The 26,789-nt window shown below is 39.9% G+C and overlaps 1 protein-coding gene across 1 annotated transcript in view; it reads right to left on the minus strand.

Annotated features, from left to right (window-relative positions):
* Positions 1-1,948: 1,948 nt before the first annotated feature.
* Positions 1,949-26,789, minus strand: part of LOC132830504 (clathrin heavy chain 1) — a 61,415-nt gene continuing 36,574 nt past the window's right edge. The window contains exons 16-33 of the mRNA XM_060848267.1: positions 25,040-25,165; positions 24,724-24,866; positions 22,997-23,231; positions 22,566-22,688; positions 21,591-21,736; positions 20,298-20,481; positions 20,025-20,217; positions 18,952-19,109; positions 18,304-18,468; positions 17,798-17,905; positions 17,378-17,545; positions 17,152-17,301; positions 14,325-14,456; positions 13,356-13,466; positions 12,704-12,874; positions 10,542-10,763; positions 4,071-4,146; positions 1,949-2,885 (exon numbers count right to left, since the gene is read on the minus strand). Coding sequence (XP_060704250.1) covers positions 2,764-2,885; positions 4,071-4,146; positions 10,542-10,763; positions 12,704-12,874; positions 13,356-13,466; positions 14,325-14,456; positions 17,152-17,301; positions 17,378-17,545; positions 17,798-17,905; positions 18,304-18,468; positions 18,952-19,109; positions 20,025-20,217; positions 20,298-20,481; positions 21,591-21,736; positions 22,566-22,688; positions 22,997-23,231; positions 24,724-24,866; positions 25,040-25,165 — 2,733 coding nt within the window. The 3' untranslated portion in view covers positions 1,949-2,763. The remainder of the gene's footprint in view (positions 2,886-4,070; positions 4,147-10,541; positions 10,764-12,703; positions 12,875-13,355; positions 13,467-14,324; positions 14,457-17,151; positions 17,302-17,377; positions 17,546-17,797; positions 17,906-18,303; positions 18,469-18,951; positions 19,110-20,024; positions 20,218-20,297; positions 20,482-21,590; positions 21,737-22,565; positions 22,689-22,996; positions 23,232-24,723; positions 24,867-25,039; positions 25,166-26,789) is intronic.

The raw sequence follows: 26,789 nt of genomic DNA on the forward strand, positions 1-26,789 counted from the left end.
GCAAAGAGCACAAGGCTTTAGTACTATTACTGGAATAGTGCAAGGGCCCATTGCATTTGCAGTAATGCAGTGTCAGTTCATTGGAATCATGTTGAGCAAAGAAATATCAGTATTAGCCTCATTCCTGATGAAGGGCTTATGTCCAAAATGTCAATTCTCCTGCTCCTGATGCTACCTGACCTGCTATGCTTTTCCAGCACCACACTTGCCCTTTAAGTACAGAATATTGGGGAACTACTGGAGGAGACAAATGGCTGTAAGTACTGGAGTCTATGATCCAAAAGATAGTGCAAAGTTAAAATGGAAGCATTTGCAGCTGTGTTGGTCTCTTCCACCACTGAGGATAAGATTATTCGTACAGCCTCGTTCACAGATTGATTCAATATTCCACTCTTGACAACTGGATGTGGCACATCTGCAGCACTTGGATTGGTTAGTTGTGTGATCACTTGCTGAATATGCTCTAGCTTACAATTAGTCCTGTTTGCTAGCTTCACCAGGTTGACACATGGATGCCTGCTGCTGTTTCTGGCATGCTCAACTATTGTTCATTGAAGCAGGGTTGGGTGTAATATGCTGGTCCAGGCTGTTAGATTGTGCTGGAGTACAGTTGTTTAGTCATGGCCCTCCCTGCATCATACCCAGTCTTATTACTCGATAGTCCGTCCCATTTAAGCAGTGATAATAATCACAAATGGAGGTTATGCTTGATGCAAAAGTGGGACTACTCCATAAAAAGGAGTGGGCAGTGAGCAGCAGAGATAGAGATTTAATAAGATTAGTAAGGATGGAGGCAAGTAGGTCATCTTTTCTTGTTCCTAATCACCTGCTGCAAACCAGGTCTAGCAGATAGGTCCTTTCAAATCTGACCAGCTGGATCAGTAGTGCTATCGAGCCCCTCTAGGATGTGGAAGTGCCCTCATGTACTTTTACCATCCTCAGTACATCTAAAATATTCAGAGAGATGGATTTAGCTGGTAATCAAATATGGGTAAGGATTCTGCATGTTAACTTGAAGCCATGAGACTTAGACAACGTCTTCCCAATTGTATAGCACTTCTGGGTCTGTCCTGCTAGCAGCACAGGATATCCAGGGATGTCATCTAGGACAATCATACTGACAATTGAGTTTCAGGGTGTTGCTGTCAGACAGCTCTCCCAAGAGTTGATTAGATTCCAGATGTAAGTCAAGACTTTGCAGAGTTAGCAGGGTGCAGAATCAGGTCTGTCAGTCTCAGTCCAGAGGTCAGTTTTCATTTTGTAATACTGACTGATACATGGCTAAGCAAGCCATTGTAAGGGAGCAGTTAACCACATTGTGGGTCCAGACCCACATGTAAGCCAGTCCAGGTGAGCATTTCCTTGTGGAAAATGTGAACCAGTGTGTTTTGGACACATTTCATAGTCTGAGAAATTCTAGATTTCACAGAACTCCACTTCCATCTGCTGTGGCAGGGTTTAAAGCAAAGTCACCTCAACCTTGGCTGAGTTTCTGGATCAGAGCTGAAAAAAAAGTGTTGCTACAAAAGTGCAGCAGGTCAGGCAAAGGTGCAGGAGAATCGATGTTTTGGTCATAAGTCTCTGGGATCAAATCTAGTGAACATCACTAGACCATTACCTTACTAGTAAGAAATTGAAAGTCAACTGTGTTTGACTAGTAGTAACCTCAAAACAAGATGGAGAATGCATTTATCAAATAGGTATTCAATTCTAGGTTTGACTCCGTACTTTAGATGTCAGTTGGATAACATTAAGGCATATTGGTTAAGTATAACAAATACTTATTTACTGGCGCTGCTACTAGGTAGTTTAGTTGCAATACACCAAGAGTGTCCGCTCTAAAATTTGTTCATCTAGAGTGTGTAGCCCCATTTCTTCACATACTCCATTAATCACCTGAAACCAGTTGAAAGTGATCTAAAATGAAAAAAGGGACAAAACATTGAGATTCATAGTCCTGTTTTTTATTTCCAATCTGTTTTCAAATTGCACAAAACTAACAGGACAGTTTAATTCTCTGTACACTCAAAGACAGTGACCTAACACACCACAATATCCAGCAAATGCAAAACCTTAGCACAGGGTTGGAAACAGACTGGGTTCAGTGACTGTCAAAACCAGTGGTCCCACATTAGCACTGTATATTAGCACAGGAGACCATCCTTAATGAGGGGGGGGAACAGTTGTAGTAAAAACTTTAAAGACCTCTGCATGGTTTTAAAGAGCCTGCATAGATTGGGAGTCCAAGTTTAATCATGAGACAGGGACTATTCAAATTTTTACTGAATTACTCAATTTCCAACATTCAGATAATGGTGTTGGGTGCACTGTGATTAGTGTTTTTGTTGCTTAACATAACATAAGCAGCCAAGTCCTGTACTCCACTTCTACCATAATGAATACAATAGGATTTACTGCTTTTTTTTTTAAATACAGCCACAAGCTGCTCAGTTGGGAGATACTACATTAATGTCTCACTAGAGTGCAAATCTTTACAATAGACTGTATTGCAGGACATGAGCTCACAATGAGCACTTTAATGCAACAACCATTCCCCTTCAAATAAAAATCACAATCTAATTAACATGGAATGTGAGGAATGAGTTAGACAACTGTGATCAAACATTCAGAACTAGAAAAAAAAAGACAAGACTGAAGTCCTTCATGACATACAATATAAAGAGCTTTGCTTTCTCTTCCCTGTTGCAAGATGGAGGGAAACTGGCAGATGCTGAGCAGGTGAGTTACTTGGAAACGTTTGCCTTACATACTATACCCATATGTACCAGGCTGAGCATATGGTTGGGCACCATAACTGTAGCCATAGGCAGCCTGTGGAGGGACACTCACACTGGGTCCTGCTGTCAACATTAGCTGTGACTGACCTGCATGGAAGGAAAAGAAAACAATTAGCACACAACATGGAGTGCTGGAAGTTAAAAACATAAGCCTGTACTGCATAATAGATCCATATGCTTTTTCATTAGGATTTCAATAGAAAATGAAAATCAGCATTTTAGCTATGGTCACTCGTATAGCACATCACTACTGCAATGAGTGAGCTTCAGTTGGCTTGTGACAGTGAACCTGTGCCATTGCTCTGTCAACCAGCCTCTCCCCTTGCCCAAGGCAACAACTTTATCAAATCAGTCATCTAATGACATTATGTCTGATAGGACCACAGCACTAAGTGTATAGTGCAAATATAGAAGAACCCCCAGCTGTGATTAAGATACTGCATCCCACAAATTTAACATTTTACTATGATCCAGTTAACATTGAGCCAATTTATGAATTCACAGGAGGAGTGAGGGGTGATAGCTAGGCCAGCATTTATGGTCCAGCCCTAAAAAGGGTCAACTGTAGTGTCTGGAGTCAAGTGAGTCTGACCCAATTATGGTCGTTTCCTTCCCAAAGAGTTGACCAGCTGGATTTTTCTAATACTGTAGTTAGATTTAAAAAATATCACTAAATCATACCACTAGGCAATAACAGAGTCCCATTGAGGAGACAAACAGTGGGCAGCAATCCATTGCTGAGGGCATTAAGTTTTTGCCCTGTTAAAGCCATCCCACAATTATAATCTTGGCTTGTTTTGCATTTCAGATTTCAATATAACCGACAAGGTCATGGACAGTGGATTTAAAATTGAAGAGTCAAGACTGAGCAACAGATTCACGCCTTAAATATAGTACCATGATCTTTCACTGAAGACAGCATCACAAGGATCAGAGTTTGAGGCAATTTCAACTGAACGTCTAGTAAAATGTTTTCAAGGTCATTGTTAATAAACCTATCTGGCACTCCATTTCAAGCACAATATATTGAGAACTGATCATGACAGTCAGCTGTTTGACCTGGATTCAGGCATTTGGATTTAAGGTTTCAAGTCAAACATTTTTTGTCTGCAGGTTAGCACTGACAAGGTGAGGCTCTGGTTCTTTTACTGATAGCTTGCAGTGTGAATATCTGCACAAACCAAATTAGAGAGAGTGTCTAACACTTCTCAATTTACTTAATTACATTGAATACCTGTCACCAGTTAAGCAAAGTTGAGTCAAGTAACAAACCATAAACAATGGGGGTCGTCTCAGTAGCCTGTTCTTCCTCTTTCCTCAGTGATTCAGAGATGTCCAACTTATCCACCTGAAAAACCCAAACAAATACCAGTCACATGTCCCACATGGGCAAGGTTTACTTCCTGTTCAGACAGAAAAGCCTTTGAATGCTTAAGTTAGAAAATTTCCAAAACAGGGAACAAGTGACCATTCAATGGATTATAATGCAAACTAAAACTGAGTTTAATGGTATGGCAAAGCTGACTAGTTCAATTTACTGGTCAGTTTCTGGAATTTTAGAACTGCTTTGATTGCAGACCAGAAAATGTTATTTTCTCCCCTGCAATTACTTGTGTTGATTAAGAAGTTCCACTCAAGGGAATTGCATGCAAGGCTTTGGGAAGCATATTCAAACCTCCATTTGAGGCATAGTCAACAAGCAACATTAGACTGGAGTAGGCTCCCAGTTCACTGATGGGGAAAGAGGGACATGGGCAAGGAAACAAATGTTCATCCAACAGAAACTTTGATTAGTTGGAAGCATCAAGTGCTTTCCCCAAAGACACTAAATCAGCACCATGTTTGACCATAGATTATTGAAGTGCAATATAGGAAGTAGAACAAGCCAGCTGGAGAAAGTGCACAGCTACATTGAACAGGAATACACCCACAAGACTCCACCTGTACTTTGTCACATGATCCCTTCCAATGCAGAGAAGAGAACCTAGACAACACAAGTTGGAGCTATAGTTATTCATTACCATTCCTAGGGTCTGAGGCATCAGAACCCTTGTCATATTCTACATCAATCCAGGCTAAACAACTGCACAAGGTGGTCTGCTAAAGATTCCCCAAACAGAAGGAATAAAAATCCTAATTTCAAATAAAGTGATGTTGCATTTTCACTGCTCTACAAGTCCAACCAAGTTTGCTTTGAAATATTGCAATTAGTTTCCAACATGTTACCTCATTCCAAGTTCATTTTTAGAACTACCTTATGTTTAGGTATAGCAGCCAGTGACTAGTCAGCCCTACAGAAGAGACAGGCCCTTTCTGCCAAGTAGTTTGATCACATTATAGGGAAGCCTGAGGCTAAAGATATGGACACAGAGTCCAACTGCTAACTGTCTCCAGCCTTATTATGGAGTACACGGTCTCAGAATACTTGTCAATATTGGTTAGAAGCATTTCAGAGACAAAAAGGACCAAAATAGATTTAGCTGGTATCAAGCATTTATGCCTCATGTCTTTCATATTGCCATGGGAAAGCAGCAAAGCAAACCTTGGAATCAGGGTATAGGATTTTGTAATTGTGATTGCAGCTTTGGTAGTCAACTTGCAGACACCAGCAATATGCAGAGCATTAACCACCAGGAAAAGAGAAAATGCTCATTGAAAGCATGTGAGCTTAGACTGAAAAGATTAGAAAGGCTTGTTATATCCAGACCAGAGAAAGAGTAATCTACAGTTACCAGTCACTCAAAATGAGGAAAATTTAAGACCAGCCAGAATCAGAACAATTTTAGATCAGTCCCTGAAAAGATAGGTTACTTGAGTTCACAACTTAATGTAGCTGGAGATAATTTGGCTACAAAAAGGAATCATTTCCATGTATTCAAACTACATGTTGCCTATAAAAAAAACAAAAATTTAAGTGTTCTAGTTGAAGCTTAAAAATAAGCCATGTCTCCACTAAACCAGAAGTTTACAGCCACAGGGATTTTTAAAAGGAAGAAACAGAACCAGGGCTTCCTAGCTGGGACCATTCCATTACAAATGCAGTGCTTTACTATTACTTGTCAAAGCAAGTTGTAAAATCAGGTTCAGTGGACAGCTATCAGGAGCAAGTGCACTAGCCCAATAATAGCCAGTTACCTAGAATGGAGTAGGTGGAGCTCAATTACACTTTGTACTCGGGGCTGCAGTCAACTTGAAAAAAAATCAACTCTGGCTCAGGTGGTAAAGGCAAAACAAGCCATTTAATCCTTAGAAAGGTTCAAGCAATGTTAACATAACCAAGATCAAAAATACTTATGCAAATTCTCAAGCTGTTAGTAAGAGCTTAAGTCACCACATATGCTGACAATTAACTGCTGCATGCAATATTTGCACCTTGGGTGCTGATCCATTGAATGGTCCTGAGCCCATGCTTGTTAATATTAACATTACTGTATTAGTCAGAGGTATGTAGAGAAACATTAACCAAAAGGCAGATCCAGAACATGCTATGACAACCAATACGGGGAACTGATATTGAAAGCAGCCAACTTAAGTTGATGACTCAAATACAGTTTTAGTTCGGCCATTGCAGCTTGGCATTTCCCCACCCCCCGCCCAGTGTTGTTCCTGACTCAAACAACCAGAGGTGGAATATCCAGCCTGAAATCAAAATACCACAAATGCCTATCCATATTCCTTTCTGCTCATGTAAATTTAACTATGAAAACATTAGATATAATTAAAGTCTCTACCTTATAGGACAATTGCATACACTTTGCAAGTATACAATGCACATCTATTCCACTCCTTTATCCTGTGCTCCAACTGCCTTCCAAAGAAGGAACTAAAGCTACACTTTGGCACTGAAGTGCATACAGTTTCCCTTTCTGAAGGGAAAGCACTTTTCACCAATTCAAGTGAGCAATATTACCACAAAAGGGGAAGGCACAACACAATTTCAACATTGCACCAAAATCAAATCTTAACTTCACTCTCCACCAGCTCATCAGTAACTCAGGTACAAGCATGACTACTTTTTAAGTGGGTCTGTGATTTAATGTCTAACCACAACTCTACTTAAGCATGCATCATCTATTTACTGGATGGCAGCATGTGCTGCACAAAGTTTGTTTTTAACTGATCTGCAAACAGCTTAAAATTCTTTACATACCCCTTTGTTAATTGCAGTTAGTAGAAGAATTAGAATAAATGCAGCACAAAAAGGCTTTTCCATGAACTGCAGCCAGCAAACTGCAGTTTCAGTAGGTTAAAAACATGCTGATGTTTCATTTTAGCATTTGTGTGCATGAAAAAATAGGCAAAAGTACTGAAGCAAAACAAAAAAAAACACCTGAGATGGTTCTGCCAAACAGGCTCTTCAAAAGCACACAGCCAAGCAGAAATGCTTCATGGCTTCAAAATGAGCTCCCCTTGCATATGGAGTTGCACATGCTCAAGGTTTTAAACACTGCAGTTCAGATACCCATTTTTCACACACACAGTGGCTAGAGGGGGGCAACTGAATGGCTGTACCCACAACACTGCTGCCCACTTGCCTCAAGCCCCCCCCATGGACATATTTGCATCATGTTGAGCCACTTGGCTATGGCTAGAGTTCAAAACCCTATGTCCACAATAGGATGTCACTGGATTGCCTTATTAAAAGACTTTGCTAATTCAAAAACTGGAGTAAACTACCTAAAATGAGCACTTTGAACAGCTTTCTTACCCTTAGGTGACTTGACAAAAAGTCAGTCACTTGAACAAAGACACCACAGGGATGCAACTTTAGCAGAAACAGTGTGTGGGTCAGGTCCAATCATGAAACCCCTCAAACTGCCTCATGTTGGTCAGGAAATCCATTGACAATATTAAAAGACTAGTTCATAAGCTGGTTCACAATCCTCTGAAGAGGTTAGACAGTTTGCATCTTACATCACTATCATTAAAAATACTCACATTAAGTCTAATACCACAGTGGAAAGTTTTCAAAGTTAAGAGTGGTAAAAACAAGTCCAGTTTTAGTTTCTGAAAAGGCAGGGATTGTGAACCAGTCACCATAAAGGCCACCTGCCAATTCCTGCCAGTGACTTAATAAAAAGTCACTGCGAAGGTCCTCACTAAATACTTCAACTGCTCTAACTCTGCTCGGAAGGATTTGCAGTGGATCTAGTGGAGTTAAAAAAGCAGCAGTGTAAGATGGGAAGGAAAATTCATGCAGATTTCCTGAGTTTCAGTCTCCAGAACTAAAGATGGAAAATGAGTCAACTTTCACCTTTTTCTTTATTTCATCAACCTGCAAGGGAATTCAGAGGGTAGCAGCTTAGAATCCAAACTTGTCCAGCACAAAAGCAGGTAGAAAACAGCAAAACAAAAAAGGCAAAGAATCAAGGGGAGGGGGAAAAGGTAGAACAGTAAACAGCAGCATAGTGTACAAAACATCAGGAAGGACAAATACAGATGAACGATGGCAGAATAAAAACCAAGTAACTTGATCATAGCAAGATGGAAGTTTGCTATGGTTTTAACAGCCAAGACTCCATTTTAAAAACATTGGATGTCTTCAGTATCCCATGTAGGACTTGTGGTAATGCATTACATTGATGTTTAAGTGCAAGACTTGGTGTAGCCAATCATAACCAGTTAACTTGTCCAGATTCTATATAAATTAGATTCATTCATTTGACAAGCTAGAAAATCTTGCTCATCCCAATGCTCAGTTGGGGGAAAAAAAAGATCCAAGGCGATTTGAGTTTTTAAAAAAGAAATCTGTTCAGACAGATGGGACTTGAATCTAGATGTCTGGTCCAGAGATGGGATACTATTGTGCCAAAGTCCCAAGACAACCAGTCACTACTTGCCAAGGTAAGACCCAACTTGATCACTTAAATTTACACTGGTTGCATTAAGTGGAACTGGATTTGTAACCCCATTTTATTATGCCATTCATCTGCAAGCAAAACACAGGTAGCTTGCCAAAGTACAGAAAAATAAAAAACAAGATACTGCAAGCATAGTAAGAGGTTGTAATTCTGCACAGGAATTAGTGGGCCAGGAATGCAAAGTTGTTAGATATGTTAAAGTAACACTGCAGAGATGGGTAGAGGAACTGGATAAAAGAGGAAGTTTGTTAACCACTTGCTGTCAGTCAATCTCAACACAGCACCAAGCTTTAAGCAAAAAAGGTCAATCTGAAGAATGCCCTCTTCTGTATGCCCATTGAGGACATGGGCTTCTCAATGTCAAAATAGCAATTAAGCAGAAAATCGTGACATCTTGCATATTAAAAATTTGATATTGGGGAGCTGTTGAAAACTACCAGATCCTAAAAAACCAAAAATAGCAGAACATTCAAAATCTGATTTGTCAATACTAAAGAGTCATAGAAAAAAAGGAAAGTCATTCACTAGATCAGGGAGTGAAACTAATTCAACAAGGAAGCTTGTCAGCACAAAACTCAAACTGGGGACTATGGTGAACAGTTCTACAAAAAAAAACTTTTCAGCAATTCACTACAATTTGATTCTGGAGACATGAAGCCATTTCTTCAATAGCAGCTTGATGGCTCTGCAGGACATTCACTGCTGCAGATCTCCCAACAGCTAGTATAAGGTTTTATTAAACCAAGCTGTTCACTTGTAATCTTTAGTCACTACAGGATTGGACTAACTTTGTACAAAAAAGGATTAAATTGAAAAGCAATATGTTGATGCAGGTTTGTTTGCTGAGCTGGATGGCTCTTTCAGACAATTTAGTCACCATACTAAGTAACATCTTCAGTGAGCCTCCGGAGTTTCATCTGGAGGCTCACTGAAGAGGTTACTTAGTATGTGACTAAATGTCAGAAGAGTGACCCTTCCAGCTCGTGAGCAAACCTACATCCAGAACCTCAACCTGAGCTACAAGTCTTCACAAAACTCTAAGAATTATGTTTTTTTCCCCAACTAAAAAAAGGGTCAGCCAAATTGCATATAGTACAAGCAAAATCAAGTTTGATGTTAAATTTACATAAGAATTTTAGCATCCAAGTTGTGCTAATCTGAAACGGTTAACAATCAAGTCAACTTACAGCCTAGCACCTCTGGATTAGCTTGGCCTGTTATGGATAAGTCAAATTCTGGACTGCTGAATCATGTGTTAAGACTATGTCCAAATGACAGTGGAGAATCAGGAAAGACTATGCAATAGTAAGATTAAAATAAAGACAACATCAGGATGGCTAAACCCTCCTAGCCAGGTAGTTACCCACTCCTGTGGGGAATTCTTTGGGCTCCATCCCAGCTATTGTTCATTCCTTACCAGACCCCATCTTCTGCATAGTAGCTAGGAAGATGCCAGTTTCTATCAACTGATGAAGGGTAGCCTTATCTGAACTGTTAACTGATTTCTTTCCAGATGCAAGCTTCTCCAGCACCTAGTTTTTTTTGACTGATCAAATTTGACAGATATTAGGGAACAAGGGCTATAACTGGATGCTCATTTGAATAAGTTAAACATGGTTAAAAATGAAGTGAGAAAGGGGCAATACTCCAGTAATAAGGCATTTTACTAAAATAGCATGAACCATTTTACAACCAGAGTTAAACTAGCAAACAGCAAATTCAGTAGAATGCCAACATTCACTTGCACTATTCCACTGTGGGATTCATTGAGATGACCAAGTGAAATCTCACTGGAAGGGAGTTAAGAACTGCAGCAATCACAACCAGCTTGTACAAACATTTATGACAGTCTTATTTGGTGCTGGAAACTCAGAGCACATACCTTTGTAAGATACTCCCTCATCACCTGGATGAAGTAAGGCATGGAGAAATCCATGATGTTGTGCCTCCAAGACAGCTCAAGCACAACATCTGGCCTCAACAAGTCATAGCAAGTAAATAGACAAGAAGCAAAGCACTCATTCTTCCCATCCTCAAGGAACCACTGAAGCAGTTCTTCTGCTAGCTCAGTATCCTTGGACTCTGACGCATATTGCATAGCATCCTAAAGAGATGGAAAACATTAAAATCTGAAATGCACTGCAAAAGCATATATAACCCCACATCAATTTTTAAAAAGTTTATTTCTCTACTAGCTTAAAAAACATAACCAGAGTGGAATGCCATACAAAAGTTTGCATCCAATGAATACATGCTATATATAGCAGTGTTAAACCAGAACACCTAAGACATTTGTCCTGAATGGGTATGAAACCAAAGAAAAATGAGTAGGAAACCTTAAAAGATATTTGTTAAAATTGTTGAGTACATGGAACTTGAACCACTTCAGGCTCAAAGTGAGGAACACCACTGTGCCACAAGTGCCCTCAGGGGAACTGCATACAGGTTTGAACTGATTGGTTGGCATATGGACTCACTTGCTGTGAAGGTTATATAAATCTGTGCCAATGGAGAGAATATGGAGACTGGTAGATCATATCAATCTTATTGCAACTGGTCACTGACTGCACCTGGTCTAAAAATTTGAGAAACTTGTGTTGAGCCAATCTGACAGTTAGCTTAGTGTACTTGAATTTACCTATACAGGAGTCCTGATCTTTGATATTGTGAAAATGTAACCTACCCACTCCAACAAAAATTCAGTTGACTGCTCACGTATCAGTCATCTTCAGGGAGGTAAAATTACACTTGCTCCCAACCATTAATTCTACAATTGGACATGTGGCATTTTAGGTTTGTTTGTAATACAGTAACAAGGTCAACATTAACTTATTTAAAATCTTACTTTTGCAGGTTGAAACATAAGTACACTACCTCTTCCAACTACAGTTGACCTATTTAAAATGAATAGCATGGCTATGACCTTAGTCACTTTGTTAAATGTTTTAAGCTTACACAAACATTTTGGTTAACTTACTGGACAAAACAGTAATGCCTCAACCAACCAGTTCATTGAAAGTTGTTCAATTTCTCCTACTACTGCAGACCTCAGGCACAAAGTAGCAGCAGCTTCCAGGTCTGCAAGGCCACACTTCACATGCTGACCCTAAACAGCTGCATGGCTTAAAATTAGCAATCACTTCAAACAAAGTGTTTGCCTTTTACCTTGTTTCTTGTAAACAGTTGAAGCATAAAAGACTGTTTAATACTCAAATGCAGCTCCTATTTTGAAGTTGAGCTTTCAGTCTAATTGAGATCATCCAAAAAAGAAAGTTTTAAAAAATGCAGTCTTCACCTACAAGTTCAGATCTCAACTCCAGGCATAGTAACCAGAATCGAATCAAATTATATTGGAAAGTTAACATTCTCTTTAGAGATGCAGTGCTATGGCACACTGTCCAGGCATCCATATTCCTCAGGCCACCCTCCAGCATTTGATTTGTACACTAGTGCATAAATGCTTGACCCCTTCAGCACATCTGTTATTGCATTTACACACAACTATGATGAGAAATGTATATGTCAAGACTTTACCCAAATAAACCAAACGGTCTCTAGTTGAGACTTCAAAATAGATTTAAGATATTTAATATGCAAACTTGTTCAGTGTCCTATTAGTCCTCTGAAGTAATTGCCAAAGGCTACAATTAGATAACTACTACTTATCTGTATTGCACTTAGTCTCCCAGATTGCATTGTGTTCCATGTGACTGCTTTGAAAGTCTGTTTCCATCGAGACTGGAGGAGTGTCAAGTGTGTGCAACACCCAAAGCTTTGCTTGGTGGAGCTTGATCAAAAATCACTGAATGTGAGGACTGCAAATGCTGGAGAGCCGAAAAATGTTGCTGGCAAAGCAAGTCAGGCAAAGGAGCAGGAGAATTGACATTTCAGGCACAAGCCCTTCAAGGGAAGGTTCCTGAAGGGCTTATGCCTGGAATGTTGATTCTCCTGCTCCTTTGATGCTGCCGGACCTGCTGCGCTTTGCCAGCAACACATTTTTCAAATTCCGTAGGTGACCATGGATTGAACACAAGCAGATCTTACTTTATACAGCCTGTCTTTCTTGCATAGCTCCACACTCTGCTTCCAACGGTTGTTGCCCTTGAACAGATATGCACCAATTCGTCGGAACTCAATTAGCTCATGCTTCTCAAGCCGTTGAGCCAGGGAGATATTATCAAAGTTGTCATATGCATCTATGGATGTGCGAAGAGCCTAAGTTGAAGAGAAATTGTAAGTAGACAGGTAAATGCATCTCAAAGACTGAATGCTGCCACATCTGGTTGCACAGATACTTTAAGAGGACCAGGATCCACGTGAATTAGATGTGGGTGGGGGCAGGGTGAGAGAAGAGTAACAGTTATTCTGGGGTAGAGGTAGCAGAATTGACAGCCTGAGGAAGTGCTCCAGAGTCTCAATTTTCAGGGCTGGGATAAAATGGATTGAGGGGGGTAAAGTCAGCTTGAATCTTTAAGGCAAAGAGTCTGAAAAAAGGGACAAAGGACCTGCCCAGTCCCCAGAGAGTCTATTGACTTATTGGAAAACACCTTCAAGAATTCATCTGCAAGTTGAAGTTGTTTTAGGGTTTGGAACAAATTTAATCATTTCTACATTTCAGGCCAAAGCATCTCAAGTGAGTGAAGTGCAATAAGTTGCTTGCTTTGCAAGCATTAGATTCAAATTCATTTTCACCTACCTGGTAGTCTTCTTCTTGGATGAAGAGATTATTCAATGATTCATTCACAGACTTGTTGTTGTTACTTTGTACAGAGCGCAGGTAAGGTTTAACCAAATTTAGCTGTTTCACCTGAAGCAAAAATACTTTGACAGCTACAAGAGAATCTTAAATGAGGTATAAACAAGTGATCTAAAAGTGATCAAAAGCTTAAAATTGATCAAGTCTGCTCCAAGAAATACAAGCTCCAAAATACTTTCATGGAGATTCAAGGTCACCTTATTAGATTAAGCCCCAAGGGCCAGTATCCAGAAGCTTACAGGTACCTATAGCAAATTTGGTCAATGGCTCTTGAATTTGATTAACCCAAGTTGAAGAAACTACAGTCAGAGGGATCTACCTTCTTGCAAGAATAGTTAAAAACATTTTCAAAAAACATGTTAACCCCTTGGTCATCACTAAATCAGGTTCAGTACCTACACTGCATCACATTCAGTACTGTGGCAAGCAACAATGATAGCTTCTGAGCACTAAACCTTAAGGCCAGAAAGTCTGGCACTTCTATCCCACAAATGTTTATAGCAGCTGGGTGGGCAATTAGTATTAAAATCCAAATTCAATTTCATTTTTAAAAAAGGAGAATTCACAACTTTAGGGGCAAGGAGGGGAAAAAAGCAGGACAACAGTATGAATATTTATACTGAAAAAAGCCTACTGGTACTTGCCAAGGTCTGAACCCAAAAGTGGCTAGATAGAGAGAACTATACCCAAAGTTTAGTGTGGGTCAAATCTAAAAACCAAAGCTGACATTTTGCACTTGCAATTACAAACAAGATTCTTCCCCTGAATGGTTTCCAGCAAGGCAGTACTTTACTTCTGCAATTCAAAAAGGGTTCTACACTGTCACATGACAATGACTCAATTAGTAGGTGACTTAAATGCTTCCATGTGAAAAGAAACTGGAGTTTTTGTCTAGAAGAGTATAAGTACCTTAGTAAAGTAGTTCACAGCACGTGTGTGGTCCAGACGAGGGGATAGCACCATCAGTAGGTCATTCAGTAATAAAGGCTTAAACTCCAAGTAGAACTGTGTTGCTTTGTAATACAGCTCTACATTGGCCACCTTAAAAATGAAATTGAATGCAATTATGAAAGCAAATATTTATGTTGGCTAGCCAAAACACTTCAAGTGATAGTTTAATATTTCTATTTACAACAATTCAAATTTATGCAGTCACTTTGCTGACAAAGTACTAACAGTTTCCAGTGCTTAAACATACCTTCCTTTACCCACCAGATGGTGCTGTCCTAGTAGTGTTTAGCATCACCTACTGGTTAAAGCTGAAACTAAAGTCTTCCCATACAAATTTCACCATTGCACAATGGTCAGATTGAATGAAGTGCAGACCATTATCCTGCATTAGAATCAGGCAATGTCCCAAAACAATCTCACTTTTGCAAGTTTGAAAGCATGAACATACAAAGTATCAGTGCAATTAGACCAAGGGGCATGGTGGCACAGTTGGCACTGCTGCCTGAGCAGCAGGTACTCTGGTTCAATTCCATCCTCTGGCAACTGAGTTTACACATTTGTGCTTGCACAGGTTTCCTCTAGATGCACTAGTTTCCTCCCAATCCAAAGATGGGCAGGTTAGGAGAGTTAACCATGGGAAGTGCAGGGTTACAGAGATGGGGTGGGACTAAATGGGATGCTTCAAGGGTTTGCTTTCTACTTGAAGGCCAAATTGCATGCTTTCACACTGAAGGATTCTAATGATTTAGCCCCCTGAACTCAAGCACAAAATTTGTTTTAAATTCCACCCCCACAGCTATTGCAATAGCCTTTGATTCCTTGGTCCAGTCTTAAATCCTTACATTTTTGACTGTCCTCTAGGTGTGTTGTGCAACTTGGAACATTTAGGAATTTAAGTGTCCCCTAGATGTGAACTGACCCACAAAGTCAGCATGGAGAAAACCATTCTTAAAAGAGCATTCAAAATCTGCTTTGAACCAAAGCATATACTACAGAAAAATGGGTATTCAACTAGTCATGTCCATGCCATCAATCATGTTTCTGGCTTATAGTCCTAGAGGTTATGGCAGTGGGAGAGAAGACCAAATATTGCTCAAATGCCAGGAGTTTAACTCAACTAGCCTTTCAGGCAATAAGTCCCAGACAGATCACCCTCTGAAAAATGAGTCCAACGCTTCATACTTCAACCTCAGCTTAAAAATCTCTGTCCCCTAGTTACTAACCAAGGTCAGATGGCCATCAATTCAACTATGCTAAAGTAACTAACATAGGACAGACCACACAAGAACTTAGAAGCCTGGTTTTCAACCAGGGAGGCTGACATAGACCAGTGTACAAACCACTGCAGAGACCCGGAAGTGACTCACCTCAACCTAGACTGAGCAAAAACCCAAGCAGGACAGAACAGCACTTCAGAAGCCATACTGTTATCCAGTATGGTAATGATGGATCTGCATGATAGCTCAACTAGCTAACCTCAAACAAGGCCTTTTGGGCCATCTCATATCCCCTCAATCTTTGCTTCAAGGAAAGCAAAGACTCAAGCCAAGCAAACCCTTTAGCAAAGGCCCTCCAACCCAAGCAGCAAATGTGGTAAAGTTACTCCACATCCTTCCTACATGAGTCACCTGGAGCCTAGAATTGCATACAGTACTCCAATTGTGGTCCAAGCATTTTGCATTGTTCAATAATACCTTTTGCTCTTAGCTTTATTAGCCCAGAGATAAAAGTACCATTTGTCTGATAAACTACTTGAGGGATTGATGTACATTAAAGTCCCTACCATGGGACCACCGATTTGCCTGGATAGCAAAGGCTTTACTATCTCCGTAAGTGTGACAATAAATCAAATGATCAGACTTGTTAGCCCACCATAACTTCATAGTGGTTCTTCTGGATTGAAGAACATTTGGTGCAACTCTGCATGCCTGATTAGATGGATTATAAACTGCTGTTTATGGCTATTCTTGCTATTGACCTCATTTAATCCTAATTAAAGACTGGTTCTGCATATCTTTCAGCTACATCTGAGACATGGCATTATACCAAAGCCTCTGGACCTTAACCTGATCTGTTCCTCAGGGAACTTGCATTAACATGTTTGGTTTTATCTTTCTAAAAGTTGGACCTCTAGCTTATGCTTCCTGACTTCAAATCTCACCTCCCCCTCAATCTTCGTTCAGAGTGTACAGAACCTACTTGCCAGGATCCAGTCACCCTTCTAATCTGTTAAGAGATGCACCGACAATCTCAACAAACCTTTGGAGGATCTTCCTGTTCAGATGCAACTTAGTCGCAAAGTACAGTCATTCAATTTCAGACCAGGCAATCTAGTAAGCCTCCTTAACCTAGCCAAAACACATTAGTGCTCATCCTTAATGAGACCAAAAAATTGCATATTGTCTCACTAATACCCTTTAATGTTATGCTTCAACTCTTTAGAATACAGTCTTGTTAGCCTTTTGTTGGTGCGCTGTAACTGCATCCAAGCAGTGCTACTTGTGCAATAGGACCCAAAATCTCTACACCAAAATTCAGTCCTTATATTCAATACTTCATTCCTGCTAGGAAATTTGGTTCATTATGCTTATTATATCCCAGTGCATTTTGGCAGTGAGTATAATTGCATTTAATACCTCAGATCATTTAAGTGAAAGCAGGTTTAAAAGAAGGAAAATGCCTTAGCACCAAGGAACCTTGCTCAAGTCACAAGCTAAATTAACAGTTGAATCCACAAAGCAGCCCCTTCCCACAGGTTCAAATTTTAAACATCTGTACTGCTTACCTTGGTAATTATGTCCTTGAACTGTCCCTCCTTCCATGCATCAGTTGGATGGTTCATCATGGTAATGATAGCATTGTCATATTCTTCATACTTATCATACAGGAAGACTAGCTCTGCCCATAAGTGAGCCTGCTCAGCAGCTCTCAGTACCTGTTCAATTATAGCCCATTAGTAACTGAACATCCACAATTCCCTTGCATTAAGTCTAAAAAAAGGGTTAGCTTACCTTGGGAATGTTGACTCTGGACCAGAAGAGCTCCAGGTGCTCCCTCATCTTCTGGGGCTTGTATTTGGAGTATAGGATAGCCAGTTCAGTAAACATGCCCATATGAGCACGTTCCAGACCAAGTGCTGCCTCTAACATGGTGATCAGTTCCTCAAAATAACCACGGTCCTATGAACAAGAAACACAAGATCAATACAAGCACAACAAGTTTGCTTTCAAGCCACATGAAATTCAGCAACTTACAGGGGAAGTTTTAAACATAACTGATTAAAAGCCAAGTCAAATTCATTCCTATTAATTTGGGTGGACTAAAACCCATTCCTTACTCAAGTTTCATTTGAGATACAAGTGGGAAAACATTCAACTGTATTGCACTTTGCACAAAGTACACAAGCTGGAATGACCAAAAGACCATGTTACCTGGTAATAGTTAATCAGTTCCTCCAGTTCATCAGCATGCACAACAATATGGAGACCACACATCTGAGCCAGACGGAACTCCTTTCCCTCAACACAGGCAAAACATACCTAGAAGAAAAATGTCAATCAGCCAGAGACTTTTGCATTCAACTTGCTACTCTATACCAAGTTATGGGAAATCAAACAAATTTCCAACATCCTAGTTTCAGAAATACTTCAGGGTCACAAACTTGTATTCAAGTTAAAGTTGGATTTTACTATTTGGATTCTTAAATTCTTCAGGTTACCTCCACATCTGATCAGTGAAAGAACTCCATTCCAAGTATTTCACAATTCTTGGAACAGAATCAAGGGCTTCTCTTACTTCCATTCCTAAGGGAACTAAATTGCACTCCATTACTTTGGGGAACAATCAAAGACCAACCCACCACGGTCTAGAAATTAAAAGCTAGATTAGTCAAAATGTCCTGAATGGTGATCAAGTTAGAAAGACAAAAAAAGTGTACCTCCTTCCAAGTACGAGTGCTGTTTGCTTTGCGAGCACCATCCACTGCAGCCTGATATTCCCCTAGATGAACCAGGGTTGATGCCAAGCGGCCAAAGTTGGAGACATTATTGTACAGCAGCTTAGCAGCTTCGTACATATGGTCATCATAGCAGCGATCACCCACCTGGGAACAGAAAGGTTTGCACTATTGAACCCATCAACCAAAAGTCAGGTCTCAATTCAGTGTGCAACTTCAAACAGACCCTGCAAGTACATTCAGAATTAAATATACAACTAAAGCACTTTAAAAACTAGCTCGACTACTTGAAAGGCTGGAGGCACAAAAGATGCAATGGCATATTAAGGCAAAGAGTGACTCAAACCAAGTTGGTCCAAGCTAATCCAAAAATCTGTCTCCTAGTCCAGCACCACAACTGGTGGCTGTGTAATAAGGGATTAAATTGTTTTTGTTTGTACTTCAGACCCCCTGCAATGGATTGTCTGCACTTAATTTCAATTTTCATAGCTTTAAAGATTTTACAGCTGGTGTGCAATATGAAATTCAGAAATTAAAGGTATTTAAATGTTGTGTCTGAACTAAGTACTGGTGAAGCCAAGCACATGTATCTGTGGATGGGTTAGACTTTTTCCAAAACTTAAAACATACTTGCTGAATGTGAGCATTGTTGGGACCATTTATAAACTCCTCCAGCTCTGCTAGGCGGTTGGTTTTTGCCAGTGCAAAAATAAGTTCAGTCTCCACATAAGACTCACGGGCCTTCTTCCTAGCCATTTGCAAGTACTTTACAAGGTCCTCCCAGTTACCTGAAAAAAAAAGATAAAATGCAGGTGCAACTTCTCATGTAGACAATAAATTTGAGCTCAGTTTGTCTGCATATTAAAGCAAACTAGGCTTGCTCAGCTACTTGGAGTTCATAGCTGACCCATTTGATACTTTTTATTCCCTTGCCAAAGGATCAATCACCATCTTAACATTCAATGACCTCCTCTCCATCACCCAAGGCAAGGTTAGTCACAACCCTGAAGTTGATCATAAGGCAGCACTCTGACATGGCTTCCTATTATGGATTCAAAAGTGCCATATGCCTCATCAGGGTCATTCAAGATTGGTAGGCGTCAGAAGTCACCAAGCTTCCCTCAGCAGGCAATTACTCATTCCAAGTATTATCCTGCAAGTTCGATCTGCCTTTAATACTTGCATCCTTCCTCAAAACTGAGGAAACTAAATAGGTATAATAGGAAGGGAGAAGGGGATATGGACAAATAGCCCTAGATTAATTCAGGATCAGATTGGCACAGAGATTAGACCAAGTGGTCTGTTCCTATGCTGTACAGCTGACTAATGGACATCAAAACCAGCCACAGCATTTAAAATGCTGTCTCAGCACCTTGTGTAAAAGTACATGCTTAGTAGCAAAAACACTAATAGCATCCCATTAGTCTTCATGAGCTGTACGTGAGTACAGCACAATGTCTTGGCCTTTATCAAATTTCTGCAGCCATTCTATTTCATAAACTCTGCATTTTCATTCAATGACAAATGCCACAAATCTGTTGTGGAGAAATTAGACTGTAGCTTTTGTTCTAAAGACTACTTTCACCAGTTGCAGTTTAGCTACCTCACCTTTACTTTCTGTAAAGCAATTTGACCAGAGCCATAAACACTACTTGAAATCTGAGTGTACAGATTTAGAAGAATAATCTTGTTGCACAAGTTACCACTTTTGTTGGCTGCTTCTACAACCTCCATGTAGGATGATGGGTCATCTGCCTTGATATAGGAGTCAATGGCCTCTTTAACCATCTCTTTTTGAAGCTGGGCTTTAGCAAGTTGGCTCCATACTGCAGGCTCATTGCACCTTTCAGCAAATTCATAGGCACGGTCCAGATTTCCAATGTGTTCAATCAGCACCTTCAGAATGCAGCGCAGTGTTAAACAGAGCAACTTAAAAAGTGATGCTACATTAATTGCAGAAATACATTACATCTCACCTGCACTGCAGATGTATTCACATCAAATTTCCTAAAGATAGCAAATGCTTCTTCAAAGAGTTCATTGCTAATGGCTATGTTGGCAATGTCCGGTGCATCGTAGTTGTCCAGACGATTAATGTACTCCATCACACGGGTACGGTCAGCTTTGATAGCAGTGAGAATCAGCAAGTTCTGCAGATTTCTAGGTTGGAGAAACTAAGTGTTACACCAAATTGTGCGCATTGGTCGTAGTGCTCTAGTAGACTCACTCAATTGCAAAGGAATTGGTGAGGGAACACGACTATGCAGAGATTCTAATAAAACCAGTGTCTTATACAGCAAGATTGAAGGATTGCAGGAGATCAAACTATAGCATTTGTACTGATTAACAGGAACATAGCTAGATGCAAGACTCAACTGATATGGAATTCTGGAGATTAAATTTATGATTGCAGGTTCAGCCTCAAATTACAGTACTGTCAACCCCAGGTCGAAAGTGAATAATTCCAGATATTAGGAACAGCTTGGAGAATCAGTCTTCTCTCAAGACCAGTCTAAGGAGTAAGCAAGCATTAGTAGATACGTTAAAAGTCATGAAAAGGGTTGAAGGAAGTAGATGGAGAAAAAAGTTTAGAACTAGAGGGTGCAGATTTATGACAATTGCTAAGAGCAATTAGTTTGTACAAAACCTTTGTTAGTGTCTGAACTGCACTGCTTAAAAGTTGAGCCTGACTTGATTAAGTATTCGAGAACTCCATAACTGAGGAAAAAGTTATGGCTACAGCAGTAAGCATTAAGATTTAAGTGCTTAATAGCCAGCAACATTAGCTTAAAAGGCCATCCTAATGACCAAAACTGAAACTTGTAGTTTGATGTAGATGAGCATAAAGTAACTTATTGGACTGTTGTCAATTTGGGCATGTTTTGTGCCAAGTCAACTTTGATTGCCTTGCAAACTCAGGGAATGCACAAAATTAGGTTCTCGACTTGATGTTGCTTATCTTGGACCATTGCAAATGGAGTGCCAGATCTTTCCTATAGGAGGGAGTTCCAAATCCAGCAGCTAGTGACATTAAGCATACTAGATCAGAGATATTATGTTCAGTTGCATCAGGTCAAGTAGTTAGTTTAGCCAAACAGGGCTGTTGTTGCATCCTTTGGAATTGAAGTCTGTATTAAAACCAGTAACTTCAAAATAACCCAGATTAGGATTTCCAAATGCCATAGCTACTGGATCACAAGATGAATCAAGTTGTAGGTGAACATTAACATGGCTGCAAGTGTAGATAAAGATCAGCTTCATTGTTCTACCTGTGCTCACTGAAGACTGAATTGTCCAAAACAATTTTTTCCAGCAATTCAATTAGTTCATTTGGAAGGTCAGCAGTCATGAAAGCCTTTACAGTAACAGAAACCTCCTCAGGGTCTTGAGTTTCTGACAGAGCTGTTTGTACAACCTGAAAAAAAAAGCACAACTAAAAGTGAGATTCAAACATTTGATAACATACCCATTCTTTACAGATTGAATGAGTGCCCCCTGTTAGACTTGATTAGCCAAAAGGAAATCTAGATTAATATTGTGTTGAGGTAAATTTGGTAAGCTCATGTTATTCAAACCAGCCTTTTCTAAGAGGACTTTAATCTGAACCTTCAAGTTTGGGAAATTAAATTAATGGCCAATAAAATAGCTGGAATTGAAGAGTTGTCCTGCACATTACTCCAATGAACGTTAAAATGCTGACAAGCTTTGTTGATCCCTGCATATGAGAGTTACATCTGAATATAGTTAGAAAGGGACATTGTCCAGGATTGACACTACCCTCCCACATTAGATCAAATTGGAGGCAAGTAGCAAAGATCCTAATCTTGGCTTGACCCAGCTATTGCTTAGGATTTTCACTTATTGTCCAGAGGTGAAAGTTCTAGTCACATGTGTTCTTCTGATCAGATTCTAGATAAAAATCAGTTAACAATTTCCAACAATTTGCCACCATCTGGCAACTGTTAAAACTAAGGCTTCAGGCAATATCCCAGATGAAAGTCAAATTCAGTCAAACCATTTGACTCCTGTAAGTGATCCTCAAACTGGTTTTCAGTTGGAGATTGCAGGCTTCTCATACTGAAAATAGGACTTTTTAAGCAAGTGCTCTGAGAGTTAACTTGTTTACTGCAGATAATGCAATTCCATAGCTATTGTTCTAAACTACTGAAATAAAAAAAGTGTCAAATGTATACGTTCAAAGCTACTTGCAAGCTTAAAAATTTAAGCTGTCAAGTAGTTCTTACCTGGTCAATAAGAGGTCTCCTATAAGGATTGGTCTCTTGCAGAACACTTGCCCAGAGCTCAGGATCTTTCCGACGGACTAGGTAACGGGATAGGCTCTTGAACAGAGAGTTTTCATTACACACCTGTGGGTGTTAAAAGAGTAGCTCAAGGCAAGGTTTTTTTTTTAAAAACTCAAAAGCAAAAAAGTGTCAGCTTGCAATTACTTAAGCATGTTTGCCGATCACCTGTAAATTAGAAGTTATTCTAAAGAGCTGCACCACAAATACAAGGCAAGAGTCACACCACTTGGCAACATTCTAGCTGTAATATTTACCTACTTTGTTCAACTGGCATAGAGAATTAAGTATCTAGCTATAATGTGCTACAGGATAGAAGTAACTAGAAAGTGCTTGACAGACTGACTTGCATTTTCTGGAGTTTAGTCACTTACATTGATGAGCTCCATGTCACACTGGCCACGCTCATAGGCCACACAAGCCAGGTGGGGGTCTCTCTTCTCACAATATTTACCAACCACACGGCTATCATAATATGGGTTCTCCCGGAGGAAACGCTCAGGGTTATTGTTGCTGTCAATGTAAATTTTAGCAAGTGCATTGTGGGTAGCAGGTTCCTCACAGCCTTCATGAATGCGCGATTCCAGCCAGGGCAGCAGCAACTTCAGTCTGAAAAATGAGCTCAAGTTAGTGAACAGTGCACTAGCATTAAACATTGCTAAAGAGTCAAGGTTAATCCAGAAAACTACACAACTGATTGCAAGTTTAGTGGAGTCTTAGGACAAGTCCTCAGGAAAAGCAGAGAGAAAACAGTAGGGTCAAGTGACTAAGACATTATGCAAAATAAGACGGATCTTTAGAAAGTTGATGTGATGGAGACAAGTGGAATTATAACATCAGGTCAGCAATGGCCTGAATAGCAAAGCCAGTTTAAAAAGGAGCCAGAGTGCTCTATGTTCATTAAAAATGTTATCTGCAAATAGATTTAGTGCATCAGGTATGACAGCAGATCTAAAGTGCTTAGGAAATCACATCTAAGTGTGGCCTATTGTAATTTCACAAAAACAAAGAGGGCCAATGGGCAGATGAGTTTAAATTCAGATAAGTGTGAGGTGCTGCATTTTTGAGCAAGCAAGTCTTAGCAGGACTTACTTGATGGTAAGGTCCTGGGGAGTATTGCTGAACGAAGACCTTGGAGTGCAGGTTCATTGAATAGTGAAGGCAGCATTGACCAATAAAGAAAGCATACCCAGAGTATTGGATACAGGAGTTAGGTCATGTTGCAGATGTATAGTACATTGGTTAGGTCAATTTTAGGTGTGCGCACTATTCTGGTCTCCTACCGATTGGATGTTGACAGGTGAGCTATATAGGGAGGAGGTTGAATAGGCTGGGGCTGTTTTTCCTGGAGGGTCAGAGGCTAAGGGTGACCTTAGAGGTTTGTAAAATCTGAGGGGCACGGATAGAATATATGGACAGTCGAGTCCAGAACAGTGGGGGGGGGGGGGGGGGGGGGAAGAAAAAAAGGAGAAAGAAAATGGAGATAAGAGATAAGGACTGAAGGGGCAATTTTTTATGCAGAGGGTGGTGGACATATGGAATTAGCTGCCAGATGAGGTGATGGAGGCTAGTATAAATGCAACTTTAAAGAGGCATCTTGGATGGGTATGTGAATAGGGTGGGTTTGGAGGGATATAGGCCAGGTGTGGCAGTGGGACTAGATTAGGTTGGGAGCTGCTTGGCAGAGACAGCCAAGGGTCTGTTTCCCTGCTGTACATCTGACTGACCTACTGCTTAGTAGCTGGACAAGCAGGAAAATCTGCTCAGAGGGAATGAGGGCGAGTGCAAAGCAACTTTAAAATTACAGGCTTGGAGAGACTAACATGTGAGTGTAGATACATGAAATCTGTTGAATGGCTTTTGAGACCAAAAATATAGGACATCTAGGGAAAAAAGTTAGCATTACTAGCACTCTGCTGCTAGGAAGTAGTTCTGAAGTCAGACTTCAGATTTTCACTCCATAGATGATGCCAGATCAGTTCCTCCAGCAGTACATTCAACTTTAGTTCACAAGTTAAGAATCGGAGAATGCTCAGCTACCAAAATGAAGCTCTAATTAGAAAAAAAGTGTCCTAGACAAGTTAGAGGAGATTGGCTATACCTGTTCCTTTTTTCTACTTCAGCAACCAGTTCATCAGTAGAGAATTGTCCACGTACAACAAGAATTAAATTCTTAATGACATCTTCTGAACAATCTACATCCAGAAGCCCTCCAACCACGACTGGCAAACGACTTGGGTTTACCTATCGGGACAAAAATGTTATTGTCCAATAAATAAGGAGATTTAGTAAGATTTTAGTGGCAACAAGTCTACAAGAACAAAAAAAAAATTGTTTACATTTAAGCAGACTACAGTTACATCTGCTCATGTAACAGTTCACAGGTCCAAGCCATTTTGCACCTCCCCCACACTCACCTTCTGAACATATATCTCAATATACTTCTGAAGGTTGTTGCGGTACAGGTACAACACCAGATCATGCACGAAGTCAAAACGATCACAAACGATAATCAGAGGCAGCTGGTCAGTCAGTTTGGCTTCCTATGGAAATAAGAAAGTTTGAAATTGGGTAGACTCAGACTAGCCACCAGAATTAAAAGTAGACAAACCTTCAATAAAAAAGGCTTGGAACTTTTAAAGTGAAGCTATTTCAGGTCTACATCATGGGAATAAGATTCATACTGTAGATCAACTTATTAGCTTTGTTGTTAGTTCAAACAGATGTTGAAAGGCAACTCAGAAAAAGTGGCTCAAATTGTTGAACACAGCAGGGACATTCAAGTGTGCAAATCGAGTGAGCCAAAACTGAAAATCTTGATTGAAATTAAATTTTCAACCTTAATTGATCAGGTTGAGAAACAACCTTGAACAAGCTACAATATTTAGTCTACTTGGCCGAATGATTCTACACAAAGTTGAAGCTTAATTAAAAAATTTAAATGACTGATGCAGTGCTGGCTAGGCCAGGATTTACTGCCTATTCCTAAGAGGATAGTCAAGTCAACCAAAATTGCTATAGGTATGAAGTCACATGCAATCTGACTAAGGGTGGTAGATTTACTTCACTATGAAATTAGTAAACCACATGGTTTAAAAGCAAAGTGATTAGGTTGTTCCAGATTTTAATCAATTCAAATTCCATTAGTCACTGCAGGATTTGAACCTGGATCCCCAGACCTTATTTGGTCTCTAGTCTCCTCCTAGAGTTCTAAAATCTACATCCTGTGATATTAAGAGCCATCTTCTCAAGAGTTGGATTTCACATCAAGTTAGAAGCTCCTGTATAAAACATTAGGCAAAAATGTTTGGGTCAAACTATTTATTCTTAACTCCCAAACATTCAAGTTTGGAAAAAACTCATCTCCAAGCAATAGGTAGAACAGTATAAATCCTACATCTACAATAGTGATGGCATTGAAGCTAGCAATTACTGCAGGAACAGCACTGATTGGAAAGCAGTCAATGATTACAAATTTAGTCAATGTATCACAGTTTAAGCTCATTAAGCAAATGAGCAACACTGCAGTTGAGTGACTGTAAAATTAACTGCAATCAGAATTAGATTTTTCCCTTGGTCTGCAGTGGACTTTTGTACAAGATGAGGTTCTGGTCAATTTTAGAAGTTCCTGTTTACAAAGACAAAGTTAGTATTCAGGATACTACTGCACCATATCCTGCTTTAGATACACCAAAACAGGCAGCTTATTTATAGCACCTTTGACTCAAACAAATACCAAGTCACACTCCAACTTGAATAGATGGCTATTCCTTCAGTGCTGGTCTTACGCTGGAAATCTATGCAACTGGACCCCACAGATCTGTAGTGCCACAGGTAGCCCTTGACCGTTTTAAAAAGATAGCAGCAATGGACAACTGCCCAAACTGAATTGGGACAATGCAATCGAGTGTTTTGAAAGCTGACAAAAAGGGACTGTCAATTCATGACTGCAACAGCACTTAATTGAGCTTCATGTTAAATGGAGCCATGTTGTCAGCTGTGTAGCCATGCTTTGCATCCTCAACTAGACATCTCACCCTAAACCCCCTAAAATCAAATACACTTAATCTAGCTTCCTCCATCTACACAAGACAACTCCCAGTCCAAAACCAGGCTGAATTTAAACCAGAGACCATTAAAAGGTTTGCAAGAATTAAGTGTTCAAAT

This window comes from Hemiscyllium ocellatum, chromosome 31, assembly GCF_020745735.1.
Source record: "Hemiscyllium ocellatum isolate sHemOce1 chromosome 31, sHemOce1.pat.X.cur, whole genome shotgun sequence".
NCBI classification, from domain to species: domain Eukaryota; kingdom Metazoa; phylum Chordata; class Chondrichthyes; order Orectolobiformes; family Hemiscylliidae; genus Hemiscyllium; species Hemiscyllium ocellatum.